Source organism: Lontra canadensis, unplaced genomic scaffold (genome assembly GCF_010015895.1).
Source record: "Lontra canadensis isolate GAN:19392208 unplaced genomic scaffold, GSC_riverotter_1.0 scaffold94, whole genome shotgun sequence".
Taxonomy (NCBI): Eukaryota; Metazoa; Chordata; class Mammalia; order Carnivora; family Mustelidae; genus Lontra; species Lontra canadensis.
Window position 1 is genome coordinate 6492813 of NW_022631088.1, and position 15182 is coordinate 6507994.

Below are 15182 nucleotides of genomic sequence, written 5' to 3' on the forward strand. Positions count from 1 at the left end.
CGGAGCCACACTGACCCCCAGTGCTCACCGCGGGAACAGCAGCACACGGACAGGACCCAATCCCCGGGGGGCCACAGACATTTCAGAGTTCCAGAAAAGAAACTGCATTTTCAGAATTCCTCAGGACGTATGTTAGCAGGTGACAAAGCCTCGAGTGGGCATCACATGCCAGCACAAGTTCACGGGAGGGTGATAACCGGGCTCCGGCAAGATGCCATGCCTCGGTCAGCCCCCAGGCCTCATCCTGCAGGATTTTTGCGGTGTTCGGGGTGAAAAGCATCCCGATTTTCCCAGGCTGAGAGCACCCCAGGATGCAGGCCATCAGTGCTAAAACTGGGAAAAACCCAGGCCAACCAGGGTGGTTGGTCTCCCTGGTTTTCGGGAAGACCATTCTATTCTTTACGCTAGACCCTCATGGCGCAGACAGGCGGGGACACGGTCCCACTCAGGCCAGGTGAGCTGTGGCTCCGTGGAGGAAGCCAACGGTGTAGGGAAGGGGCAGCCCCGCTCTGGAGTCAGGGTTTCCTAGAGTCGGGGGGAGCTCGGGTTTGTCTACAGAAACTTAAGAGACCACGAAAGGGGGCCTCCCCGTCCGCGCATAGGAGGTCACACACGTGCAGCCATCAGATTCCGTCATTCGGAAGAGTGTGATGTGGGTGTGAGCCCAGAAGAGAATCAGTCCACGAACGACTGGTCAGGTCCTCGGGGCGACGCCCCTGACCCCACCAGTCTCGTGCTCCTGGGGACACAGGTTCCTCAGAGCGTCACCTCAGGACGCTGCCGTGGCCGTCTGTCACCACGGCTGATCCCCTGCTTTAACCATGCCACAATAGCTGGGCTTCTTTCTTCTGCTATAAAAACTCTAAATCATGCTTTGTTTTATGTCTTTTACGTGCCTTTATTCCCCTGAAGCACCTGGCTAATGAGAGAAACCCGGCTGTGACCCTGACGTCCCACCATGTTCACGCTGAAGGATTCGGAATGACACGTGGATGCTGTGACAGTCTTCAAAGGACGGGCTGAAGCCGTACTGCCTCCCTTCCCATCAATGAGCGAGAACTCTGGGTTGATAAAATGCCAGGAAGGCACCTCTGAGCTTGGAACTAGTCAAGAGTGTGTGACGGGAGTCCCCGGGACCGGGACTGGGTAGCAACCGCGCATTATCAAAGGGCAGTCATCAGACGCTCTCCGGAGAAGGGCAGGCCCCGGAACGGCAGCACCGGAGGGCCCTGGGCCGCCCGAGGCTCCTGCTAACAGCACGGGCGGCCACGGGAGCAGGAACAGCCCTGCTGCGGAGCCTGGGCCAGCCACAGCGGCCGCAGCGGAGCCAGAACAAGCGTCTGGCTTTGGGGTCAGAGCCCGTCCCATCCCTGCCACTGTCCCCTTCCCCAGAAGCGGGCGCCGACACCCCGGCACTGAGATCAGGGAGGTCTCGACGGAAGAGAACAAGGTGACTCGCCCTCACTCCTCTCTCGCACGTGTGTGGAGTCACTTTTCAAAGAATCGGAAACTCCTGCACCTTCACCTGTGTCCCGGGGCCAGTGGGGCGCTCAGCTAGCCGGTGGCTCCGGGGAAGGCCGTCAGGGACGGGGCAGCGCGTTCAAGCCCGAGGGACCCACAGGGATGGGCTGGGTGGCGGCCAGGGGCCCCCAAACCTGCCAGGGGTCAGCTCTGTGCAACTGGAAGCACTGGGACGGAGGGGAGGCCAGCCCCGGGAGCCGGGTTAGGGATGGGGGTAGGAAGCAGATGCTCGCCTCTTGCCCCTTCCTCTCCCCCACCCGAGCCCTCTGTCTCTCCAGTGCCCCACATGCTCACGCGGCGTTTAGCTATGTGTTTAGCTGCTTGGGCGTAATCAGGCGCAGACGAGCCGTGTACGGTGGCAGCTGCAGGACTTACCGGCGAAGAGCCCCGCGCAAGTGCACGTTTCCCCGCCTAGACCCAGAAGATAAGCCCCTCGGTCGACGGGGTTTAGCAGAGGAACCGGTTTGCGAGCTCCCTCCCTGTGATGGGGAAGAGGAAGCAGACAGTGGGGGGCAGGCCTCCTGACTGTCTTAAAGGGCCCAGGCCATGCCTACACAGGTGGCCAGCGTGTCGGCCGCTGCTGTCCCTTCCTTGAATCTCTTGTGTCTTTTCTTGATGTTTGACTCCCGTGGCTGGAGGTGGGATGACCTCCAGGCTCCGTGTCAGCCCACTCGGGGTCCTCCCTGCCTCCTGTGCATGCTGTGTGTGTGTGTGTGTGTGTGTGAGCACGCGTGCATGTGAGATCAGGTAGGCAAGGGACAGCTGGGGACAACGTCTTCAGAAAAGAGCCTGATTGATGTCCAGTCATCAGCCAGGTGGGCCAGTGGAAGTCAGGGCCTGGACGTGGGCTAGGGTTGGCTTCGGGGCCAGCAGCTCAGCCCCGCGCACAGAACCCCCAGCACCGTGCAGGGTGGGAGGGGCAAGTGCAGGCACTCCTGGTGGGGGCCCAGATCCGGCCCAGAGGGGCTGCTCACCTGCCAAGAGGGGTCGGCCTGAGCATCTCTGTCCGTGCCAGACCCTGACCCCCTCCTCCCTGTGCCAGCCTCTCTGGAAACAGGAGTGGGCCAGCCCCAGCGTTCTGTCTCCAGGAACGGAAGTGAGAGAGCACACACATTTAAAATAATTTTAAAACACCTGGAATGTGCAAAGAGACGTCAGCACGCTGACGTGTCGACAGGGCCCGTCCCCCCGCAGTGGCACAGACACGCTCAGCTCGGCGCCCACTGGCTGGAAGAGCCACTTCCAACAGGACGGCGGTGGGGGTGGGGGGTTGCAGGGAGACCCCGGACTCGAGGATCTGCCCAGCTGGGCCCCAGGCGCCGACTCAGTGTACCACGGGCCTGCCCTGAGTACGAGCCCCCCGCCTGCTGCACTGGGGCCTGGGGAGTGAGCCCTGAGTCAGGGGAAAGCGGGTGCGGGGGCCACTGGGCTCGGTGTCCCAGCCCTTCCCACCCTCTCAGTATGAACCCAAAGCTGGGACCCTCCTCTCAAGACCATGGGGTGCACACAGCAGTGTTCCCCCGCGATCCAGACCTGCAGCGCGGGCACGCATCCCACTCCAGGCCTCCCCACATGCCCGTCCCCTGCCCCTTCCAGACCCACCCTGGGCAGAGGGACTACAGGTCTGGAGCACGGCCAACTGGCACCGGAGCCCACCCCGCAGGTCTGGGGCTGGGGCCAGTGCGTTCCCTGCTCCTGGGCTGTCGGAAGTGGCACTAAGGGGAGAAGCTGACTCTATTTCCCGAGAACCGTTATTCACCAGTTCATTGAAAATCACACAGATTCGATGTGGAGAGGGGCCCGGGGGACAGCGGGGTGTGAATATGTAGGTCTCGTTGTCCCCGCAGGGATTTTTGTTAGCTGGCTGGGTTTCTGATATCCGTCTGAAACTATAGGAGCCACAGCCGTCAGCAGATGTGGTTTTGGGGTCCATCAGCCCAAGGGCAATGTCCCCGTAGCTCCTGGTCCTGGCATGTCCCACCTTCAGCAGCTTTACCAGCAATGCAGTGCACGAGGCACACGCCTGGCCTTCGGCTGTGGGGCCGGAGGAGCCGACGTTCTGAGAGTTCCAGCACGCCAGCCGGCAGAGACCGGCTTCCCCGGACACACAAGCGATGGGGCCTCCTCGCGGCCCACAGGGCTGGGGCTCAGTCCGCAACACTGCCCTCGGCTGGCATGCTCACACAGGGGTCCCCATGAGCTCCCTGCTCCCAGAGACAGCCTGAGCAGGGCCCAGCAGGACCATAGAGCCCGTCCCCACCAGGAGGCAAACAAGCAGGAGGCCCCCACTGGCCGCTGGGGCAGACACTTAGAGGCAAATCACATGCATACTTGGGGATCTTGCAAAATCTCAACAAGCAGGCAGACCGCTGAGCTTTTACTCTCCGGGAGGGGGAGAGACAGCATTTCCCTAACAGGTCAAGAGTGTTGCACAACACGTATGAAGCCGTTCCTGGAAACGCTGTTTGCTTACCCAGAACGCCGCTTTCCTCCACGGGCGGGCATGGCCCCGGCCATCCTCACGGGTCCTGTGGCCGCCATGGGGGCCACAGGCAATGTCACCGATCCAGGGATGTCAGAAGCCATTTCTGCAACACAGCCAAGAAGACAGGTTTTATCAATGCCAGGAACAAACAAGAAACTTGTCCAGTGGTCCCAAAAGCAGCAGCCGGAAGGAGAGCCCAAGGCCCTGGGGCCACTCAGCCCAGGCTGGTTATTTGACTCAGGGGAGCCCTTCCCCCAGCTGGGCTCCGCCCTCCTGCTTTGGAACAGGACCCCATCCCAGGCAGAACCCCCATGCTCAGTGCCAGTGGTTAAGAATAGCGCGGACTTGCAGCTTTCAGAAGGGACACCAGGTGACCTGGCAGTGGGTAAGACTTCCATGGATCCAGGCAGTGTGGCCAGAGCCTGAGCAGCCATACAGACGGAGCAAACCCACAGGAGTCGGGTGTCTGTCCCCTGTGGCCGGGCCCCCGGTAAGCTGCCTTCACCCTGGGCCCTTGCCTGCAGGTGGAAAGGCTGTTCCCAATCCTGAATCCTCAGAACCATGACCAAAGGGGCCCGTGTGGCCCCACCACTCATGACAAGGAAAGCGAGTGCCCACACAGACTCCACGACGGCCCGTTCGAGGGACCCGGCTCTCCACAGCCAGGCCTCCCCAGGATACGGACTACTGCCGGGATACGCAGGTGTAGGGGTAGAGGCTCACATTTTTCCTGGCCCCACAGACCCTGGGGCACTACTTCTTACGAGCTAGAAGCTTCTGGAAGCTTGCTGAGGCAATGTCAAGCATGCCCAATTTCAGAGAAACCACACAGTTCAAGAATTTTCCTTCCTCCTTGCGGAGGGTTCTTTAACTCAGGCACCACTTTCCTCCAAATATTAAATAGCAAAATAAATATTCAAATGCCCTCTCCGACGCTGCCTCCTGTTCTTGAGGGAAACTCCCCAAGCGCTCGCCTGCCCAGCTCAGCTCTCACACAGCTCAGAAGGGACACCACGGTCTACTAGAATGTATTTCAAGATAAATAAGGGAATCTGGGCCCTTGTCAGGGGGACGGGCAGTGCTCACACGGGGTGGGTCTCTGCCCTCTGCCTCCTTCCAGAAACCAGGGAGGCACCGCACAGCTGCCCCACGTTACATCCGAAGACATCGTGTTTAATAAACACATTCTAAGACCAACTCAAACTATCCCACTGAAAACTTTGGAAGGAGAATTCTCGAATACTAACAGACAACATCTTGATTTAGCCACTCCACTCTGTTCACAAAAACTGGAGAGCTGTTACAGTTGCTGGGTTAGTTTTTTTTAACCTACTGCACACAACTGCGAAGTACTCAAGGGAGAAAAATCCATTTCTTTAAAGGAGTCCTCTCCCCTTGCAACAGTTTCAACTTAATCTGAAACAGATTAAGTCCACTGCCCTCCCCCCCAAGTGGAGGGCACAGCAGCCACCAACACAAACAGGAGTGAGGACAAAAGTGACCCCTTCCCAAAATAAGCCACAGAGAACCTCAGACCCTTAAGACTCTCCGAGAAAAAGGTCCCCTGGTTCAGCAAAGTAGGAAAAGCCACACGCTTATCCTCGGAGATTGCACTATCCTTTAAAAATGTACTGAGAAGTCCTGTATCAGGAAGTCGTGCTTAACTTTGGTTAGACCGGCGTATCATAAAAGGGGGGAAAGGTGGGGGAGACAATGTGTGTTTAGACAAAACGACAGTCATCCAATTTTACTTCGGGAAAGCAAAAATATTGCTCTTGTAATACAAGTCACAGAAAGTAAAGTGCCATGAAATCTGGCTACGAGACGAGGCTTGGGAACACCCGCCGTCCAACCCTGTCCTCAGACAACTGCTCACGCGTGGTCAGGGCGGGGGGGGGGGGGGTCGGTCTTCCCCGCACGTCGGCATCCTGTCTGCTCCCCTGGACCCTCCACGTGGGCCGGCCTCCGCTGCCCAGCAGACGGGCTGGCTGTGTGAGGGCAGGCCCACGACCACCTGCTCCCAAAGACCCCACTGAGCATACCCCAGAGCCCTCCACGGCTGTGCGGGACAGGAGGGCAAGCTGACGGGGGGACACCAGCAGGCTCCGCCGTGGGACACGGTGCCCTTCGTGGAGGTGATGCAGCAGGCGGGTGTGCTGAGACAGCCCCATTCTTCGCCGGCCACGTGCACCTGTCACCAAGCGCCCTCAAGCTGGGGCTGGGGCCTCCCATCACAGGGCGAAGGTGAGAGGCTCCCACCGGCCCGGAGGTGACACGGCGGTGGTGGCGGCCCAGTACCGGAGGCCAGCACCAGGCGTCCAGGAAATCCTCTCCTCCCAGGAGTCAGTGTTTCCCCCTCATCTGTCTGCACAAGCCCCTTCGGTAATGAAGGGAGAACTCTAGAGTATGTTCTGAAAACACTTGACGGCATTTTTCTCCAGTCTGCCACTTGCTTTGAAGGTGGAGAGATTTCGTTAGTGCGAGAGAACGCTTTCGGAGGGAGAGGCTGAAGGAGATGCGTGGGTCAGCTCTGGCCGCTGTAACAGAATTCCGCGGGCCGGGTGCCGCAGACAACGGACTTCCGTTTTCTCACGGTCTGGGGACTGGGGAGTCCAAGGTCAAGGTGCCGGCCAGCTCACGTCCCGGCGGCTGCCCTCTCCCTGGCTTGCGGATGGCCAACTCCTCTCGGTGGCCTTGCACGTCCTCCTCTCAGCAGGCCACCAACCCACGGCCCTCTCCTTACCACCTCCCTTCTCAATTACCACCTAACGGCTCTTCCTTCAGATTCAGTCACACTGCGGGCCGGGGCCTCAACATGGGAATTTTGGGGACATAACTCAGTCCCCAGCAGAAGCAAAGGTCAAGCATCCCAAGCTCAGTTCATTCAGGAATCCTTCTTCTACCTACAAGGGCCACAATGCACCTTCTCTCCCACGTTGTGTTTGAACGTGGCTCTGCCTCGAGCGTCTCCATTTCTCCGCCGGTCACCGCGCGGTCTGTGCTTGCTCTCGCTGCACCATCCTCCGATACCCAGCAGGGGACCTCCTCCCACTGCCCTCACCGTCCGGTTCCCTTCATCCTTCTTTCTGGCTTTTTCTTCCATTTAGATTCCAGAATATGGGGGCACCTGGGTAGCTCCGTCAGTGACTCTCGGTTTGGGCTCAGGTCATCATCTCAGGGCCATGAGATTGCGCCCCAGCCCCACATCTGGCTCTGCGCAGGGTCGGCCCGTGATCCCCTACCCCCTCCCTCCCCCGTCACTAACCCCATCACAGCCGTGAAGGAGCCGCTGCTCTTCCCACCCTTGCCTTCCACGTGTCACCCTTTCAAAATGTGCATGCCCGGCTGAAGGGGGCCCAGGGTCACCATCCTGTGTCCTGCCATCCCACCAAATTCTAATTTGTTCTAATCATTTTTTGGTTGATTCTTGTGAACTTTCTAAGTTCACAAAGCTGTGGACTCCAAATAAGGATGCTATGTTCACCTCCAACAGGGAAATGTTTCGTTTCTTTTTCATGTCTTATTTCATTAGCCAGAACTTCAGAACAACGTTCAGTAATAATGGCCCAGACCTGGGTAACCCAAGACCCTGGGCTTTGCCGTCAAACACACCTGGTGTCAAATCACAACTCAACACTTCCCAACTACAAGAGTGACCAGGCCACTCTGGTCAAAAAGTCATGATAATCTACTCTGAAGGGTCATTCTAAAAATTAAGAATAGCGCATGTGCAGAGCCCAACACAGGGTCTGGGGGGAAAGAATGACGCTCAAGAAACAATGATTAAAATGGTCATAATATGGTGCTGGTGAGCAACCTTGCTTGGTCCTGGATTGAACAGGAATGACCAGCTTGTTTGAGATAGAAATGCTTGTTTGAGATAAGGAAATCGGCTCCCATTCCTATTAAGGTTTATTTCAGGAATAAATCTTGTTCATTTTATCATTTTATGAAATGCCATTTTGGTCACTGAAATAGTGCTCTGGATTCCAATAAACCAAGTCAAAGTTTCAATGAATGAAACTAAAATTCACTTTTCTAAAGGTTAAACCTCAGTGTCTTTCAGGAGCTACCCTCTGTGCATTCCCGTAAAAGACATTATGGAAACGTGTTTCTCTCCTCTGTAACCCAAGCCCGAATCCCGTGGGATCAGCTGTGGGCCTTCCTGGGAAAAGTGGACACCTGCTCCCCAAATCTGGCAACTTTTCTATGTGACTTGACTGGAAGGGAGGATAACTCCTGGGATGTCCCCTCAGAAAAGGCGGATGGGGGAAGGTCTCCCACCAGCTCAGAGGTGAGGGTCTCTGAGGCAGGGCTTGAAGCCGCCTTGTAAGCACACTGTAGACCTGCTCCAAATTCACCCCAAAATGAAGGAAAGTGGAACCTGAGCACTGCACCAGGCAGAGGGGAAACGATCCTGGATGCCCGCCGCCCTCCTCTGCTCCTGCGGGGTGCATGTGAGCTCAGCCTTTCTGAGGGTGGCGCTGGCAACGCGGACCCTGAGACCCGAGCAGGTCCTAGCGTGGCGTGTGAGGCTACCTGCCCGGGACGGGACTAGAAGACAAATGCAGAGACAGCAGCGTGTTACTGTGGCCCTTTCTGGGGTGGGAATCCGAGTGGGGTTTTACGTTCTCCTAAAAACTCTTTCCGTATAGGTTGTTTTTTTTTTTTTGCAATGAACATGTGTTACTTTAATGTGAGTCTAATGATGTGTTAATTTACTGACCACAGCGAGAATAACAAACATCTTCTGAGGGTTTCCGGTAGAAAACATGGTGAAAAGCACAGACAGCTGGACAGCGAGAAGCGACAAACAAACAAGACAAAGAAAGGGGAAACCCTTTTCACCAACAGGACTGGCCGACCGCAGAATGGATGGGCTTACAGATAACGATAAAAGTTTTATATGCAAATAATTAAAATATTTTGCATAAAGACGGCAAGGTTTATGTTGGGTGCCAACCACGTTCCGAGCTCTTCCCGAGTGTTGGTGTTCCCCTGTACAAGACAGGAATCAAGTCAGCCCATTTTACAGATGAGGGACGTGGGAGGAGAGAGGCAGGGGCCGTGTGCAGCCACACAGCCGGTGAGGGGCCAAGCGGGCTCTTGTGTGCCCGGCCAGCCACTGTAGGGCCCTCGCCACTTGGGGTGCTCAGACAGAGCCTGGGCAAGCAGCCCGCCCTCTGCCGGGATGACAAGGGATGTCCTGAGGTCAGAAGCCCAGACAGGAAGTCGTGTGATGTGCAGGAAACCTTCATGTTTTGGGGTCAGTCCATCTAGCCCTGGGGTCGTGGGCAAGCGACTTATCCTCCCCACGCTGCAGAGTCCCCATCTGTGATGTCAGGAACTCTGCTACGTTCTCGTAGCAGAGGGGATTGTTTGGGGGATTAAAGAAGGTCACTGATGTGAGACACCGGCAGAAGTGATTTCCACTCTGCCCTTTTATTTTCCCCCAAGAGGAGGCTGTTAAAGCAGACGTTGTGTGCGTGTGTGCGTGCGTGTGTTTACGGAACCCTTGAGCATATAACCTGTCTGTGCCTCCGTCTACTAACTACAAAAGGAGCCTCCAAATGGGAAGGACCTCAGGAAGTTGTTTGGAAGATGAAAGAAGCTCATATCTGTAGAACCCTGGAGTGATGCTGGGCACGAAGTATAAGCTCATTTAAATGTGGCCTAAGTCAACACACACACACACACACACACACACACACGCACACAGATGCTGATAAAACCTGCCATCATTGTCTTACTGTAAGGAACTAAGTTGCTTCTGTGATTTCATTTTTACGTGCTGGGCCGCCAATGGGGGTACGGCGCTAGGAGAGGCCTTCCTGAATGCTCAGCAACCCCGCTCGCGACACGGTCCTGGGAGGCCGCTGCAAGAGGCCGTGAGGAGGAGGAGCACAGACAAGGCTCTGCTCTGGGCCACCCCTCGCACCACCACCCTGCACAGCATGGGGCCTCTAAACCCCCAGGGGCCCAGGCACCACTACAGGGAGCAGGGAGGGGGGTCTGCAGACAGACCCTGAACGTGCCCGTCCCCGACCTCCCCGACTTCTCCCCTGCCCGGGGCCCCACAGGGCTTCACACAGAGATGCACACGTGAGCCCCGTCCCAAACCTGCCACGGACACAGCACGCGGAGCACCTCCATGAGCAGGTGCACCTGTGGGGCTCAGAAGTCCCAGACCCCAGGTTCCCGGGGCAACCCCAGCAGACACCGCAGGGGAGGGAGGGCTACGGTCCTCACCCTGACCTCCGCACGCCTGTGAGGGCTGACCACACGGAAAAAGGAGAGTCGTCTAGCGCAGCATGGAACCGAGAGCACCTCCTACTGACAGAACGTCACGCAGCGACATTTAAATCAAGGTTGGAAACAGGTTTTCAATCGTACAAATGGAAGTCGGTCATGTGGAGAAGTCACCCACTCCCCTTGTGTCTCACCCTGAGGCCTCCTGGGATCCCACACAGCCCTCCACAGTCAGACCTCTGTCCCTGTCACCCTGCTAGAGAGCTGTCCGTCCCAGGGCCCCTTCCGTGCCAGACCCTCTTTGGGGGTGACCCCCCACCGCCCACCTCCCTCCTCAGCTTGCAGGGGCCCCACTGCTCCCTCCCACCCCCAGGCCCCACCTTCTCGGCCTCCTCTGCCTCCCTCTACATCTCCCCACCTCTCTTCTCCCCAGGGCACCTCCTCTCATTCAGGAGTGTGGCCACGATCCCACACGCAGCTGTCAGATCCTGCTGTTACCCCCAAAGGTCTCTCCACCTCTGGGTTCTACTACCAGCCCCCGCTCAGGACCTCCTCCCTTGGCCTCCCCGCATCTACTCTCCCTCATTGATCCTCATGGAAGCCAGATCTGCCAAGGCCAGCCTTTGCTTCTATCCTCCAGCGGCCTCTCTTTGCTCTTGGAACACACGTGGAGCTCCCTGCCACGATCAGCCCATCCCCATGTGGCCAGGCTGCCGTCCACCCCTCCAGCACACCTCCTGAGCTCCAGCTATACTGGTCCATCAGCTTCTTGAACACACCACGTTCCCACCCACCTCAGGGCCTCTGCACCTGCTATACCCCAGGGGAGGAAACTCTCCTTCCTTCTTCACTGAGCTAACTCCCAACAGTTGTTCAGTTTAGCTCCAACATTACTTTCCCGGGGAAGCCTGTCCCCGGCCAGTCCCTTCCCCACCCAGTCGAGGTCTGGTGCCCCATGGTTTACCCTTACCATCCCTGTACTTCTCCTGCAAAGCCAGGAAGGTCGCAGCCGTCCAGGTAGAAGATGGCAGGGCCAGAGTGACGGAATCGCAAAGAGGGCATCCAGGAGGAGAGAGATGATGTCAGTGCCTCAAAATACTCCCTATGTCACCGTCAGCTCCCAGAAAGGGAAGATTCGAAAGAGCAGGATCACCTGATCCTCCTACACCGAGACCAGATGGGGCAAAAAATTTCCGGAGGAGGAAGAACAATATGGTGGGTTGGTGGAGGGTTTACGTCCGCCGTGCCACACGCCTGCCCGCGGGGACTCCGCAGCCAGGGCCGGGCACGCGCCTTCACACCTCCCTCCGTCCGTCGCCTCGGAGGGTCGTGCGCCAGCGCCGGGCTGGCCCGAGCTCCAGCTTCCCCGTGCGTGACTCTGTTTCTCCACCTGTTCTGCTAACAAACAGGGTTCATTGGGACCTCGCTTCCTGCTGCAGAGGCAGCTGTAAGAAACGGGACCCTGTTTCCATTACAAACGGCTTTTGAAAGCTCTGAGCCAGCAGCTGTGGCAGAAGCCAGGTACTCGAGAGGAACAGAGCCCCCCAACCCGCCTCCGGTGGAGACACACAGTTGGGCAATTTCCTGGTGAGAGCTGCATGCTAGGCTAAGCGACCGGCATTGTGGGAATGACCGGGAGGATCTGAGAAGGCTTCCTGGAGGAAGCCACAGTTGTGCCTTCCTGGCAAGGAAAACGCCCTGGAAGCAATGAAACAGGAGGTAAAAGGTGCCCTTTTCCTAAATGGATTCCTTCGATTGCTGCAGATTTTCTGGGTAGACCCACCCAGTCCCGCCCTCGAGGGGCGTGCCCCCCCCCCCACCCCCGGTCCATGCCCAGTCCCTGGACCTTGCTCCGACTCCCATGAGATCTAGAATTATTCCCCGGCCTCACACGCAGCTCTTAGCTACAGACCTCGGCGCAGGGTCCCAGGTTACAGCCAACAGCAAATGCACAAGCAGTCAGAACACCTCTCTCCTCAGCGTCTGCTTCCAAACGCAGACGGCCCCCTGCCCTCCGGGGAAGCATGGTTCCCCATGACACACAAAGGCAAAAGGACCACCTGCCACATGCGAAGTTGGTGAGGTTTCCGGCGCATTTTAACATCAGCGCAAGCCGAGGGTTTGAAAGCTTCGCCATGACACAGAACTCAGAGCTGGCTGACGATGTAGCATCCCTCCCCGGACCATCTCACATTTCAGACGCAGACATATTGTGCAGGATTCCTCCGACACAGCACAGGCGGCGAAAACACGGGGAAAAGGCAATGGGAGAGCATTCCAGATACAAGGAACATGAGGGAGTGACAGACATTTCGTCCCCCTATTATTGCATGGGCATTTCAGTATGAAAAACACCCCTCGATCTTCACATTGGGAAAAAAAAAATCAGTTACATGGAAACTTTCACAATACAACAACATGATGTTTTAATGATAATTCCAACAGAGGAAAAGCCAGAAGGGTCTTTCCGCGGGTGGGGGGTGAGGGGGACAGCTCAGCGGAGAAAAACCCTCCCCCCAACAGCCGTCTCTCTCAGAACCATTCTTCCCCCCGAAAGCACAGCACACATTACAGCCCTACCTTTTCCAAGGGATTAAACAAAGATCTCTCTTCCCTGTGACCAGCACCTTCTTGGGAGAATCTGTTATCCGTGCAGAAGAAATGTTAGGGACCTCTGGGAGGAAATGAGCTGCATTTGTATTCTGCTCAGAAAATGTCATCACAGATCTGTTTACCTTAACTGTGGACCATGATTCAGCCGTGACAACTGTCTTGCATACTGATCAATTTATTTGCAGCAAAATTTCTAACATTTAACTGCTTAGGTTCTGAAAAACCAGGGACTTGGATTTCTTGCGCAACCACAATATACGTTTGAATTATCTACGTTATTACTAACACATCTCGGGGGTGGGGGGGGTTGGAGATTAGAAGAGGTTGGTCCTGAAAGGAGAGCCAGGGAGGGTCCCTTCTGCTTTTGAAAGGAAGGCGGGGCACACGATTCCCCAAGGCCCTCCGTGGGGTGGGATTTTTATAGCACGATGTACAGAAAGATCATGAGTCCGAGAGTCGGGTGACTGTGAACCTGGGTCCTTGCTACATTTCAACCAGCCCATGTTGTCTGCGAGGCAGCCCTGTCCAACAGGCAGGCCCTGGGTCTCTGCAGCAGGGAGGAAGCGGCAGATATGGGAAGAGGCCAGGCCGTGCCTCTACCTGCTGGTGCCTCCAGCCTGGACACCGGGCATCCAGCCGTGTCTGAGCCACTCCCAGCCGGCAGGCAGGTTTTAGCATTAAACAACCAGAACCAGTTCCAGGGCAGCCCCCGCCTCCACTAACGGGGCTGCGGAGGCACAGGCCTGCTGCCCGGGCTGCCCTAGGCATGCATCGTGCTCTCTGGAAAGTGGGTGCTGCGCCAGAGCCCGCTCGGAGGTCCACACCCGTACCACCACTAGAGTCCCTGGCCTCCCTGCCACCTGAAGTCCCAGCGCCCCTGCCCTGAAGGTGGAAAACACAGACTCAGCAAGGGGACAGGGAAGTGGTCATGCTAGGAGGAAGAGAGGAAGGAGGTCACTCTTGGGATCATGACTCTGGAGCAAGACACTGAGAGCAAACTCCACCCCAGCCCACCCCCTTGTGATGGGACCCCCCACCCCCACCTGTCTCGGGCTGCAGTCTCCAGGCCAGAGGCCACCCCAGGAAAGGGGGGTCTCTGTAGCCCCGCAAAGATGGGCCAGAGCACCCACGGGGAAGGCTTGGGATCTGTCAGTGGACAGGTTGCCCCAAAGGAGGGCTTCCTGGCGGCTCTGGCTGAGACCCTGTGATGACCCACGGGGCCTGAGTCTTCAGGACCAGAGAGTGGCACAGCAGGGCTGACGCCCCAGGAGAAAGGGCCAGGCCTGGGCCGCTGGTGGGAGCTGCAGGGGGCTCTGAAGCGCAGACTGGAAAGCACTAGAAAGACCAGGGGCTGGGGAAGAGTTCAGACGCTGTGTGGAGGAAAGCCTGCAGACCAGACCATGCTCGTCTTCTGGAGGAGCCCTGAGGCAGGAGCGACAACAGCGAAAGGGACAAGGGCCGCTTGTGACCCCTGCAGGGGCCTGTGTGGCAGCCGGGGCCACAAGTGGCAAGGCGTCGGCCGTCTAGATACAGTGGGGAGTCGGGCAGAAACCAAATCTGCTAAAATGTCCAGCGTAAAGTGAGGAGCTGACACAGGACGGAATGGCCATCCCGAGAAGAACCACTCCGCTGTTGACCGTCACAACGGCAAGGACTAACGCTGCAAGAAAACGCTCATGGCACAAAATCACGCACGGGAACAGCTGTCTGTCGGGGTCCGCCGGAGCTCGGCTCCCGCCGCGCTCCTGCCTCCAACCTTCTCTCCGGCCCGGCCTTCCATGCCAGCGCCAGCCCATGGAATCCCCCTGCAGGACAGTCTCCAGACCCTTGCCCTGGTGTGCGAGCCGGGACCACTGACCACACCGGTCACTGTTGCGCCTGCGCCCGCAGTCACCACCCTCAGTGCTCCGAACAAGGCACGCCGTGTGCGCTTACCCTGCAAACCCGAACCCTCACTTTTGACCGTCAGTGCGCCCCAGACGAACTAACCCGCGGACGGCGTGCGCGGGACCCGTCCGCACTCCCCCAACCAGGTGGTTTACAGACGCGCTGCTGCGGGAGTGAAACGCGTGGTCATCCATGGCCGAAAGGTGAAAGCGATAGATGACATGTGCAAAACCAATTATTAAGAACTTTCAAATACTTAAATGCAAAAGGACAGATGGAAACAGCAGAAATACTGAGGGAATGCATGTGCCTGCTACCTGCCGATGACCATACCACCTCCCAGAACCAACAGGTGCACCGAACCCGAAACGGAGATACGAAGCAGAAGGAGAGGGATGATCACAGCGCGTTGTAACAAGCACGTGTC

The 15182-nt window shown here is 57.4% G+C and overlaps 1 protein-coding gene across 6 annotated transcripts in view; it reads right to left on the bottom strand.

Annotated features, from left to right (window-relative positions):
• ARNT2 (aryl hydrocarbon receptor nuclear translocator 2) overlaps positions 1-15182 on the bottom strand; it is a 141756-nt gene that overhangs the window by 99725 nt on the left and 26849 nt on the right. For 4 of the 6 annotated variants that reach the window (XM_032836799.1, XM_032836798.1, XM_032836803.1 and 1 more), the window contains exon 2: positions 3995-4109. In XM_032836799.1, coding sequence (XP_032692690.1) covers positions 3995-4109 — 115 coding nt within the window. Of the gene's footprint in view, positions 1-3994; positions 4110-11225; positions 11387-12835; positions 13113-15182 lie in introns of those variants that run through there. The other 2 variants (XM_032836800.1, XM_032836801.1) reach the window with 2 other exon arrangements.